The sequence below is a fragment of the Lathamus discolor genome, chromosome Z, assembly GCF_037157495.1.
Source record: "Lathamus discolor isolate bLatDis1 chromosome Z, bLatDis1.hap1, whole genome shotgun sequence".
In the NCBI taxonomy this organism is placed as follows: Eukaryota; Metazoa; Chordata; class Aves; order Psittaciformes; family Psittacidae; genus Lathamus; species Lathamus discolor.
The window spans coordinates 75065736-75079062 of record NC_088909.1 but is presented as its reverse complement, the minus strand read 5'-3'; the positions used below and the strand labels follow the sequence as shown (position 1 = coordinate 75079062).

The 13327-nt window shown below is 39.1% G+C and overlaps 1 protein-coding gene across 1 annotated transcript in view; it reads right to left on the bottom strand.

The window, feature by feature from the left end:
* The window catches only part of MLLT3 (MLLT3 super elongation complex subunit), a 124053-nt gene that overhangs the window by 15699 nt on the left and 95027 nt on the right, over positions 1 to 13327 (bottom strand). The window contains exons 7-8 of the mRNA XM_065664018.1: positions 4992 to 5058; positions 276 to 414 (exon numbers count right to left, since the gene is read on the bottom strand). Of these exons, the coding sequence (XP_065520090.1) occupies positions 276 to 414; positions 4992 to 5058 (206 nt within the window). The remainder of the gene's footprint in view (positions 1 to 275; positions 415 to 4991; positions 5059 to 13327) is intronic.

Genomic DNA, 13327 nt, shown 5'->3' with positions numbered 1-13327 from the left:
CTCCTCTTTAAGTCACAATGGCATGAATCAAGGAAAGCAAAATGAATAAGGACCATCAGAACCACATGGATTAGTACAGAAACAGTTTGCACTGGGAATGGCTAATTCTGTTAGTTTTTAGAAGAGGCACTTTTACATGCACATGTTTTAAAAAGAGAGTCTGAATTCTCTGCCCATTTGCTACTCTGTGTTGTTGGAAATCATAAGACCTCACCTCATTACCAACAATCATAATGTCTTAGCCACCAGGCTCCTTGCAATCACAAGACACTCACTTTCGATTCCTGCTTCCTCCTCGGGCATTTAGAGGTCGTTCAAACTCAGAATCATTGTCGTTCTCATCTGCTTCATCCGATTCATCTTCATTATCATCTGAATGCAGATCTTTCATTATAGACCTCAATGGACCTGAAACTACAGAAACAAAACACATAAATCAAGTTCAGTTTCCAGTGTTCCAGGCAACTGACCCAGTTTTGCAGATGACAGAAAACTACCCTCCCCACAGTGTTGGGAGGGGAGAATCTTAAACATTAAACAACTTAAGTAATGCACTGGGTCCTTATGCTGCAGGGACTTCTCCATGAAGCATTTACTCACATTAGCAACTCTACAGTAGGCTTCAACAGACTTACTCATGACAGTGAAGTGACTCATATGTTCAAGAGTTTGCGCATTTGGCCCCCAAGATGATAGCTGAAGTAAGTAAAATACTGTCATGCCAGGAGGAATTGACTATTATTCTATTATTATTAGAAGCAAGATTCTTTTGCATTGCTGCATTTGTCTTTTCAAATGATACAATAAGCAATCGAAGATCTACAAGGACATAGCCATCAGTAACAGTACCCTTATTAGGTTAATCCATGTACTGAGAAACAGAGTCTTAACAAATCATTCTGACTGGTACTGGACAAGGCAGTATTTATCTTCTTGTTTTTCTACATATCTAACTTTAGCTGCAACCTTTATTTCAAGGGTCAGTTTCAGGGCAGGCAAACACTTTGCCAATGTTTATATGTAAAAAGTGCACCAATCCCAGGCAACATCATCCTATTTCTTTTCCTGAATTAAGAGAAGGTACAAAGCTGGACTTGCTCCTAAAACTTCATTAAGCTCAGTTTGGGATTTTGTTATGATTTTACTCTATTTATTTTGCTGTAAAAGATAATTACAGAGAGAGAATATGCTTAATGTATCTGGTAAATGTAAAACCGCAGCCGCTTGAAATAAGAATGGACAACAGCAGTTCAGAAGAGGAAGGAAGCAAGACTGATGCCACAGGGCATTTAGCTCTGAAGTGTAGCCCATCTGAGAGACAAAGCAGCAAGTAAAAGCAATGGTGATGGCTGCAGGAACACCGATTACTATTACAGTTCTGTAATTCCTTCAGGAAACAAGGACTACTAATGTGAATGAAGTGATCTTCTGTGTGCCCTTCAACAGGAGATTAAGCTTCCAACTCTTATCTTGGTTGTTTCAGAAACACAGTCAAGGACCATCATCCCTGATCACTCCCAGAAGAGAAGACAGACCTCTGTCAGGGTCATACTCCTAACAGGAAGGGTGTTCAGTTCACAGGAGGAATGGCTTTATGGATTATTCCACACCTAGCAAGACTCAGGACACAGACATTTTGACTAGTTTTGTTGAAGTGTCTTCAAAACTGATGTTGAGAATGATTCACCACTTTGTCCTTGAACTTTCACAAACTGGCACAGTTTGGGCAGGTTCAGGTCAATGGTTTCTTTTCTCTGTTTCTATACATGAAAGTCAGCTGGGAGGAGGCCCAGATGATGTCAATAGGCAAATTCCTGGTGGAACAGACACTTGTCCAGGCAACAAGGAAAGTGGAGGTGTACTTAAGTGCTTTTTGAACATGCAACCACCACTGATCTGCAAATGCAGCTGATCTGTGTTCCATTTTCTGTTCCTGCTTTGGTCTCAGGGAGACAATCTCAGCTATTTACAAATGGTAACTTTTAGTGTGACTTAATATCTAACCATCTGACCCTTGAAAGAGGAAAGGACTCCTTTCTTGGCTTTCAATAGGAGCAGTAATAAACATATTTCATTTAAAAGAGAGGAGAGAGGGCATTCACAGCAGCATCATCACAGGGTTGAAGAAAAAATTTGCCCATTTTGATCTTTTCAGATATATTCTTTCGGCTGGCTTGACTGCTGAGATGGGTGAATGAGAGACATGGCATAGGGAACTAAATGAATTGAGGTGAAGGATTAGACAAGACAAATTACAATTATAGGAAGAATTCCAATGTTTTAACAGAGATAAAAGGGTAGAACACGAGGGTATTTCCACAGGCTAGGCTTAGCCTAAAAAGGGCTAGTTTCCTTACAACTTACTGGGCAAAGACACCAAAACCGACCAAAATCCTGCTGAAGACAGTAACTTTTGTCTGCATGGAGAGCAGAGGAGTCTCACTTGACTCCACAGGCCAAAACCAGTTTCTGAGAATGCATTCGTCTCCCCTCTACAATGTACAGGAGGAAGAAAATGACAGAAAAGACTTGCTAAAGGACAGATGAATGCATCATCATAATCTTGATGAAAGAGAAAAGGAAAAGGTCACTGGAAGGAAAGGTAAAATAATAAACCAAAACCTAATTTTGTAATGAAATTAGTATGACAAATGAATAGCCGATCTTAGATAAAGCACCGCCACATAACTCCACAACATGGAAACTGGTAGCTATGCTTGCAAGTCACCCGAAACATCACTCTTGATTTCATTTCTGACTGGAAGCAGGAAGAAAATCAGCACACATTCGTTATGATCCGTACACATGCCTGCTCTCCCAAGGTTAAGCTAACTCATTTTTGTCCATGTCCTTCCCCCAAGAATAGCAGAGGACCACCTTATCCCCCGATACTCCCTTCCTGTGTTCTGTGAAAATCAGGCAGTCCTGTCTCAAGCTGACAAGAGGCCTATTCCTCTTTCTTGGAGGAAAAGGAACTTGGACTCCTGAGACACACCCATCCCTAACAGCCCCACTGGCATTGAACAACCTCTTATTCAGCTGTTTTCATTTAGAGTAGGACTACATCTGGGACTGAAGAAGTATTCTGTACCAAGCTAGCTAACTTTCAGTAAATTTTCCTAAAAATTAGCAAAGTTTTAATTTTTAGGTCTTTCATTTCTAGCACTGATAGCAATGTCAGTATTAATCTTCTGCTTCTTGCTAACACTTCAAACCCTTAAAAACGTTGACATGGAATTTTGAAAAGTTGTCTCCCAAACAGTCAGATTAGTTAAGGAGAAACTGAAAAGCAGAAGCTGCCAAAAGCAAACATTTTTGGTAAGGAAAGAGAGAAGTATCAGAGTAAGCCCCAGCGGCAGAGGAGCTTGAAGAACCTTAACTTAGCTCACTGCTTATGCAAAAAGAGGTGAGAAAAGTTCATGCTGTGGTATTCTGACACTTGAGTGAGCACTGGAATTTGAATGCAATGGAAAAAGAAAAATGGCTCAGGCAAGTAACTTCTAGTTAGCAAAAAAAGCATGGGTTCTGACCAGAGCACAACACAGTGTGAACATGCCACAGTGTGCTTGGTGCTGCATCCCCTTGATATACAAATGTACAGACTGGTGGGCAGGGAAGGCATTTAGTTAATTGGGACTCCCAGAGAGAAGCAGTAGTTGCTATTTAGTGTGGCAAGAAAGAGGGTATGTATATACCACTTGCACTTCTGCTGTTGTTCACATCACAGGAAAAATTTCCCATCTGTTCTTGAGAAGGTTCAAAAACCTGTAAGTTTGTGGTATCTTATATGTGATCCAGAAGAGATGGATGGATCCCATCTGCTCAGAAGACCATACTACATCAACAAGTTTCTGCTGAATACAACACATATAGGAATGGGTGTCCAAGTCTTTTGGTTTCTAATGGACCACATCCTAATGAGGTTTTCATGACAGCAAACATCAGGTTTCAGCAAGAGCGGGTTCTGTTTAGCCTTAGGTAAAAATCAAATGCCTGAAGCCAGTCAACCACAGTCCACTTCAGCTTTTGCTTTCTTTCACCTGGAGTAATGCTGCCAGAACACATCAGAAAATCAGTACCAGCCATCTATAGAAAGGCAGTAGGGACAGATACGCATCATGTGTAGATCTATTTAAAAAGTGTCTCCCTGAGGCACTAATGTGTTGTCATAACCTTAAATCAAATCTACCACTCAGGAATATAAATGGATAAAACAAACACAATTTTAATTAGTCAAAAGCTGCTTTTTTAATGCTCCTGATCCAAAGAACAAAGCAAAAGCTGATTAAAAATGTATCAGTTGCACAATCTTATAAACCCAGGGAAAAAGGCCAAGCAGGAAGTAAATAGTTTAATAGATCATGTAGATTGAGTCTCAGTTTATTTACAGAAAACCTGCCTTGGCAAGTTTTCTGGGAACAGAAATGCATGTCCTTACAGAGTTCCAAGTAAACCATAAATATTAGCCAGAATGCAAATTTAAAGTCAATCTGAAGTCCAACCATCATCTTCCCCTGACATGTAGGTACAACAAATGCTGTATGCTCTTAAAACTTTCTAATAGTTCGTATGGGAAGATCATGGGCATTTGAAAGGGCATGATCCACATGCACTCATGCTTGGGTGTCCCACGGGAAACTACACCTTCCTGAGCAGGGCTTCAGATGGAGCCAGGTACCATGCTACCTTCCCCTGCAAAAGGGACAACCTCAGAAACAGAAGCTCTTTTGAGTTTAGCAGCTGTTAAGTGGCTGGCTTGAATTTTATGCTCCAAAAAAACCACCCTTCACACCCTCTCCTCAGATACACATTTTCTCCCTTTTTGCCGTTACAGATGCATCTGAAATTCACCTCAGGAAAACTCTCTAAAGCGTAACTGTGGCCAGTTCAGGCTGTGAAAGACAGCAGGAAAGTGGTAATGAAATGTCACTAGTTCTGTTTTTATTGGCCCCTTCATTTCACACGTTCAATTTCTTTTATTTTGTTGGTACCTTGTTTGCTGGTTTGCGAAGGAGTAAAACTGGAGCTGGAACTGGAGCTGGAACTGGCAGGACTGGGCTGTTCAGATTTACAAGAAATAAAACAAAAAAGAAAGTAAGTAACATTGTAAGAAATGTTTTTGCCTTAAACTCTTATTGGTAGTTACCACCTAAGGCATGCTGTCAAGTTATAATAAGATCTACAGAACAGAATAATACACAAAAATCTTTATTTCAGTGTGAGGCAAACATTGTGAAAATTGCTACGCACTCAACATACGTACACAGTATTACATCATGTCTAGCTCTTTAATAAAACCAATATTCTAAAAAGATCCTAGCGCCTAGTCTGAAAGGCTATAGAGCATGAGAGCCTAAATGAGTTCATGACAGACCTAAGGCTCTGGTGTCCTCTTCATACTGCAGTTGCATCATTTTCCAAATTAGTGAGGATGTAGTAGAATCAAGAAACAGACGACCTGCGCAGACCACACTAAATGCCAAAAAACCTCAGACAGTGTTCTTTCTCCCTTTGAAAACAAGTGTTAAGATGAGGATTCAAATTAAACTTTGTTGCTGCTACTGAATTTCTCATTCCAACACCTTTCATATGCATTAAGACCCTACAGATTATAATAGAGACTGAACCAGAAAGATTGCCTTGTTACACAGAAAAATTACCTGGAACCCACAGAGTACAAAAGAGAACTACATTTTTAAAAACAGAGTTGTTTCAACCAGTTTACATTATTTAACAAACAGTTCTATAAACTGTTTCTCCACTATTGCTTAAAATGTATACATTTCTCTCCAAAATTCTATGATATTACTTAGAAAGAACTATTACTTTGTATAAAAAAAATCCGTATAGTTTTTCTTATAATAGTGGTTATGGCTTATGGGGGATGTACTGAGAAATCTTGCTTCTTGCTGCCATATTGTGTATCTCCATACACTTTTTTTTCTGTGTCACAGGTTCACAGGCACAGAGGATGCCAACAGAGAACATAACGCAAGAAAGAAGTGTCCACACAGAAGGAAAGGTGAAAATCAGGTTAGGAAGTAACATTAAAAATCTACGATTGGAAAGGAATCCTGCTTACACGTCAAATTCTATGCAAATGTGTTATTGTGACAAGTTATCCAGGCCAACAAAAGTTTTCTGACTCTCCTTGCCTGTACAACACTACCCACGATTAAGTCAGAACCAAGCTGTTCTCAAAAATAAGAGCAGTAATTTCCAGTCACTGTGAAACAGTTTTCAGGCACACAAGCTACCTTAACCTAACAGTTGCTCTTCCTCCATAAATCAGTCTATTGTTGCCTTTCATAATGAGCAGACAGTTTTACAGCCTCTTACCGCCTTTCCTCACAATGAGAGATGCCTATCTGGCCAACAGAATGCTTGAGAAAAACACCATTAACATCTGCTCTCCTCAAATCAACACCATCTCCAGCTCTCTCACACACACAGTCAAAATACAAACACTGGACCTAACTATATGGGTATACAGTGAACCAAGCCTGTGCAAGAAAACACAACCCAACCAACACCACAACCCATTTCTGATTACTGAGAGATTCTTAAATGGCCCACAGCATGAGACCTTTTTGAAAGGCATTGTAGCATCACTTGACACTGCCTTAAAGTTATTCTGAAAAATTTCATTTTTTTTTCTTCTAAAAAAGCCTGAACTTCTGTAAAACTACACAAGATTTCTAGCAGTAAAATAATCATGATGACATGAAACAGAATGCACTGATAAATAATAAGAATCAATGTAAACTTTAAGGACATCACCATTTTGGAAACTAATTTCAGTCTTTCAGCTTCAGGTTACTCTTAAAACATCTGCTTTATCTGTCACTTACTGTTTTTTGCAGAAAAATTATTAGCTGAAAACCATTCCTGCAGATTTCCATTAGCTGTGTTTTTCCTTTATTAATTGCACCATGAACTTTAACTTCTGTAAAATACATTTACTTAAAGTAGCAAACACTAAAAGACTATGATAGTCAGTTCAAAATATTTGAAGTGCTAAAACTGTAGAGGGTACGTAAATAAATATCACACAGTGCAGAGATATTTGTCACTATCAAAACTTCACTACTTTCTTTTTGAACAAGTTTACTGGAAATGAAAAAGGAAAAGGCTTGCTCTCATTCACACTACAAGGCATGCAAACATCAGTGGAATTCCTTTGTGACAAAATTCTCTCTCAACATTAACTAATTGAGAAAGGATAACAAGAAGGAAGGGATATGAATATACATAAAGTTTTAATGCTTCCTGGAAAAATTTTGCTCTGCTTTAGCAAGATCACTTTGAGAAGCCAAACCATAGAAAGTCCCAGTGAAATACAAATTATCATCTATACTCTTTTCTGAAAAGGGTTCTTAATGCTTTTTAAAACAATTTACATTATTTACTTAAACAACCCTCTCTGAAAATTTATTCCAAGAAATACAGATTAGCATAAGTGTTGAAATTGCTAAGTATTGGAAATTAAACCTAGCTTTTTTGACTATAGGAAATCTGGGGTGAGAGCACACCCAGAGGAAACAGCTGCTTTTAACATAAGCATGAACATCATTAACAGAAAAGACTTGCCTTTTTAGAAGGTACTAAAAATAGGCCTTCCATATATGAATATGGGTTAGTGCCAACAGCATCAATGCTTCTAGTTACCAGAGGCTCTCTTTTGTCACTTAAGCAATGCTTTTTGACAGTTTTACAGGCTGCTATCCCAAGGACTTTGGTATTATGGCTTTACTCACGCGGGCTTTCTGCTCTTATCCACTGATTCCTAATCACCAGATTTTAATTTTGTTTCAATGGATCTGAGATTAGCTACTGGGTGTCTTTCACAACAATAAAAGTGTAAGACAGTACCAGCAAAGAGCTTCTCCCATATGTCCTTTTCCTGTTTTACTAGTTTTCTCTTCCTGCAGACAACCAAATGAGATTTGACCCAAGCTGTTCATTAGTGCAACAGAATCACAGAATCATTTAGGTTGGAAAAAACCTTTAGGACCATCAAGTCCAATCGTAAACCTGAGGCTACCAAGCCCATGACCAAGCTATGTTAAGTGCCACATCTACATATTTTTAAATACCTCCAGGGATGGTCGCTCAGCCACTTCCACGGGCAGCCAGTTCCAATGCTTGACAAGCCTCTCGGTGAAGAAATTCTGTCTAATACCCAATTTGAACCTCCCCTGCTACAACTTGAGGCCATTTCCTCTTTTCCTATCACTTGTTACTTGGGAGAAGAGACCAACACCCACCCTACTATAACCCCATTTCAGGTAGTTGTAGAAAGTGATAAAGACCCAACATGATTTGTTGCATTCTTAGACAGTCTGAGCAATTTTACTGCTCTCACACCGATGCACTGGAAACACGGACTTCCTTATTAGGCCTGGTTGTAGGTTTCTATGCTTTGAACTGTTCGGCAAGAAAAGCGACTCTTCTTTGGCTCAAGTTTTCCCTGAAAAGAGACTTTTTTTCGACAGTTCTAAATCACTTGTCTTCTGTCATTCCCAAACTTGTCTGTTCTTACAAATAGTACTACTCTTGAGCTGCAAACAGTTTCCAGGCAAACTCACCTGTTTATGACACAGGATATAATAGAGCTAGCTTTGTATATTTCACGGTTGGTTCAAACAACTTCTCCTAAAAATAAACCCCATCGTTTCAAGCTCCTTATTTAGATTTGGAAATAGAAAACATCTGTATGTGGGTAAGAATGGCTTCTCTTGCCTTCCCCTGAACAGTTTTTAAAGGAAGCTCACATATTGTTTCCGGAAATAAAATTTAAATGGTATAGTAATATCCCATTTCATATCAGCCATTTTACATATTTCCTACCTTTATGCACAATAGTCTTAAAGATTCATGTTTCCCTGTGCCATACATACTGAAAAGTCTATCCACTTAAAACTGCTTATAGCTGAGTATTACTTCCACTTTGTCTGAAGTCAGCTTCACATGGAGGAATATGTTTCCCCAGGACAAAAACTTCTTCTCCAACAGAACACCTGTACTCACGACTTCTACAGACTCCTAAGTGCACTGTCACTGACCACTGCCTCAGTCTTTAGCAAAGTAATCTAACCCATCTGCAGCCCAAAGGACAGAACAGCCGCGCATCATCCACCAAGTGCACAAACATCCAAGGTAAGGAAATGTCTCTCCTGTCTTCAAGAAGAGCATGAAGGAGGACCAGAGTACTACAGGGTACTTACCTTGAACCCTCAGAAGGTGATGGAGCAGCTAATCCTGGAAATCATTTCCAAGCACTTAAGGATAATAAAATCATAGCAGTAATAAGCACAGCTTCAGCAAGAGGAAGTCTGCCGATGACACAAAACCAGGAGAAGTGGCAGATATGCCAGAGGGTGTCAATCTGCCACACAGGGGGACCTTGACAGGTTCACAAAATGGGCCAACAGGAACCATATGAAGTTCAACAAGAAGTGTGAAGTTCTGTACAGGGGGGAGAACAGCTCCATGCACCAACGTATTCTGGGTGCCACCCAGCTGGAGAGCAGCTTGGCAGAAACAGACCTGTGGGTCCATTCACCATTTACAGTTGACATCTCTGTTTGCTGTGATTTTGCCTACACAGGTACTTCTACTGATTACTGCAAAAAATAATACTCATTTAAAGCTCCTTGTTGCTGCTCCACTGACTCAAGAGATTTTTGATAATGTGATCTCAGCTTTACATTAGTAGAAAGTTATGCAACCACGTCATAAGGTGTAATAAATTATTTGCACAAGGTAAGAACAATTTCTTTAAAAAATATCATACTTGTTTATGTTTAAACTACATTTACTCAAACCGTTATAGTGTAGCGTAATATATTTGTAATGTAATTCATGCAGGTAATTGAAGTTTTTAAAATTATGGGCTAATCATTATTAAAAATATCGGTTAAATTAAGATCTCATGTACTACAACCCTGATCAATCTTGAGTTTTACAGTGTTCAAAGGATTAAAAGGCTGCAAATGGCACAAATAAATTAAGTTGAACCACTGCATCAACAAGGTCTTTTACTAAAATAGTAACATTTAGGTCACAAAATTTTATCTACTCCTAATGGTCCTCTGCCATAGAATAACGACCCAGTGAGTTAAACCAAATTCACACCAGCACTTCTTAAACTTTAAGTGAAGGACAGTTCTTTTATTGTGGTTTGTTGACACAGGACCACCCTCAGCAAACACCAAAATTACTGTTAGAATTCATTAGTCATAGATTTTCCCTAGACAGTAACTGCTGCCTGGAGTCCCCTGATTTTGCAGTGGAGTGGACACTGTTGTTATGAGGGAACTGACACCCACACAGAGGAAAGAAAGAGAACCACTACATTACATCTGCTTTCACTTATTCATCGCACCAGGGCTATAAGCACATTTCAATATTGGAAGAACAGTGACACACAGGCATAAACACCCGAGTATGAGGCAGGCACATGGTGTTCATCAGGAGCATCCCTTGCACATTCCAAAAGGTCCCCCAGGAAGCTCGTGTATTGCAGCATCAAATACCAACACCCAGCACAAATCGCAGGACACCACAGCAGAGACAGCTAAATAGCAGTCCCTCATCAGCAGGCAATGAATTGTCATTAATTCTACACAGGCATGATACAAGATTCACGGTACTAGTGATTTCAGGCAGCCTTTACCCTACCTTAACAAAATCTAAACTTCAGGGGATTACCATTCTTTGAAATGTAAAAATCAAACTGTGAGTTTATGGTGTGTCCTGGAGAATTCACATCAGTCATCAGCTTACAAGCTTCTGAATGCTAAGCGTTACAAAAGTTACCTAATGAATGTCATGGTGAGTTTGGCAGCAAACCTTCAAAGTACACAAGTAAAACATGCCATTTCTGCCAAAGAAAATAACCATAAACTTTATGGTTCTGCATAAGAAATAAAAAGGGTATAAAAGCCATAGATAGATCTTATTATTGTAGACAAACGATTTCATCTGGTAACTAACAGGTGTTAGTTTAATTATACAGAGCCACTTCTCTGCATCACAACATAATGTATGTATGTAGCTAGAGCAACCTCAAAGCAATGAAAGCTGTATCAAGATCTCACCTAATCTTAAAATACCCTACCTTTAGCATTTTTACAGCAATCATATTGGTTTCGTGAAACTGTCATGACTTTCCTGGGACAGACACAAATGGTTTTTTTTCCACAAAAGAAAGAATATCATTAAAATATTGGCACCGCACATACCCAGTTAAAATCCTTTCTTTCTACAGGCTAACAAATTAAGAGAATTTTCTAAGGTTGCAATGTAGAAAATAAGGCTCCAATCCCAAAATGAAAATATGTATTTTAAATAATAAAAATATTTTTATTAATTTACGCAAATAATTCAGTTAATCCATGTAAGCAGTGAAATGGATGTAGCCAACACTTGTGAATGAAGTAAAATACTGCACACTGAACTAGTAGTCTAATGTATGATGTAATTTCTGAGGTCTAAACATATTTCCTAAAATCGAAAAAACAAACCCAAACCAAAAAAACACCTACCAAAATCAAACCTATCTCAATACCCATGACTTTGCCCCAAAAACGAAAAATGACCCTAGTCTCACAACATTATATTTGCAAACTGGACACTTAACCACGTAGACACAGTTTCTCTCCACCGATTTCCTAACGTACCATGGTAACAGAAGTACCTTAGTTTAACATCCAAGCTTGCTGCCACAGAGGAATCACTACCTGCCAATCTTGCTGCTTCCTCATCCAGCAATGGTTAACCTCACCACATACGGACTAACTTAATATGCACCTAAGCTTTTGTTACTCCATAGTAACAGCTAATAAAAATAGGTTTAGTATAGCAGCTGGATGGTGACATACTACAGTAAATGCCAATGGCCACAGAGCATACTTGTATCCATGACCATTTCTAAGGTCTGATAATTCTCAGGCCACTACTTCTCTCAGATTTGAAAGGGAACACACTGGACAGTATTTACATGACCTGCTAACACCCACCTATTTGCAGCTACTGCATTACCTCCTCAACACAGGAGTACAATGGGCACATAGTTCCACAAGGGTGGCTGGCAGTGTTTTAAGAGCAGTGTCCACGCTCGACTAAAAGTAATCAAATGCATAACCAATGCATTAAAATACCAAGCAAAAAGTAAAGATTCTAAGAATACAACAGGTTGCAAACCCATGGTGCCCAGCCTGCAATGAAGGACATCATCAATCCTGTTCTGCATCATGGTCAGTTTCATTAAAAAAATAAAACTTAGCTTCCTTTTCTTTCATTCTTCATGGGTAACCAAATGAAAATTCCACACAGAGCACTATTTCACTACTCTTATTTCTAACTTTAAATATTATCTGAAAGAGATCTTACTTTGGCTCCGAGCCCTGGCAGAAAGGAGGATTTTTCAGCTAACAAGGGCATGGACGTTTTACAAGACCATGGGGATTTTCAAAGTATTTTTCCACTTTTGTGGGAGTCAAATTAATAGATCACATGCCAGATCGAAAGTGGCATTTCATGGATTATTTTAAAAATGTACTTGTATTGTAACTTTAAGACTGCTTTAAGATACACAAGCAGTTAATTAAGTACAAACCCATAGCCTATGCAATCTTTGCTATATTTCCATTGTTCTGTAATGGACTTCCTAAGTAGCTGGCATATTTTCCAAAGGCAGAAGACCAGCTAAAGTACCCTGCTTTTAATAACTGAAACTCTTTACTCTTGAGCTCTCACAATTTGCTTGCATGCATTTCAGTTTGTATTTCCATAGACTTCAACATGCCAAAAGGCTGCTACTATTACTAATGGCAATGCTAGCATTGCAGGGAAATATGCAGGCAGGAAGGGGAAAAAGAACATATATCACATGCAAAATAATCACAACAGGAGCAAAAAATTCATTCAACAGAGCCATATGTGTTCTGTAAAAAATCCACCAACAGACCACTATCACGCATAACAGATTTTAAGTTTTCATGTTCTTGCTGCAACTGGAGATACACTGAGAACGCTGGCTACAACTAAACAAATAGGTCTGCTTGATCTATTTTGTGCCTTTCTGCCGCAGCAGCTTCACTTAAAGCTATGCACCACTTTATGCTCCCTACCCAGACCAGCAAAACTGGTAATAAACCAGAAATTATCAGAGCTGCAACGGTTCCCTTCTGCAATGGCTCCATAGCTCAGAAAGGGATGCTCCAGCCACGGAAAACACCTCACCCAGATTCAGAACTCTGTTATTTCCCCATCTCACACACACCAGCTTGCAATTCCCACAAATGTGACGGGAACATCATCA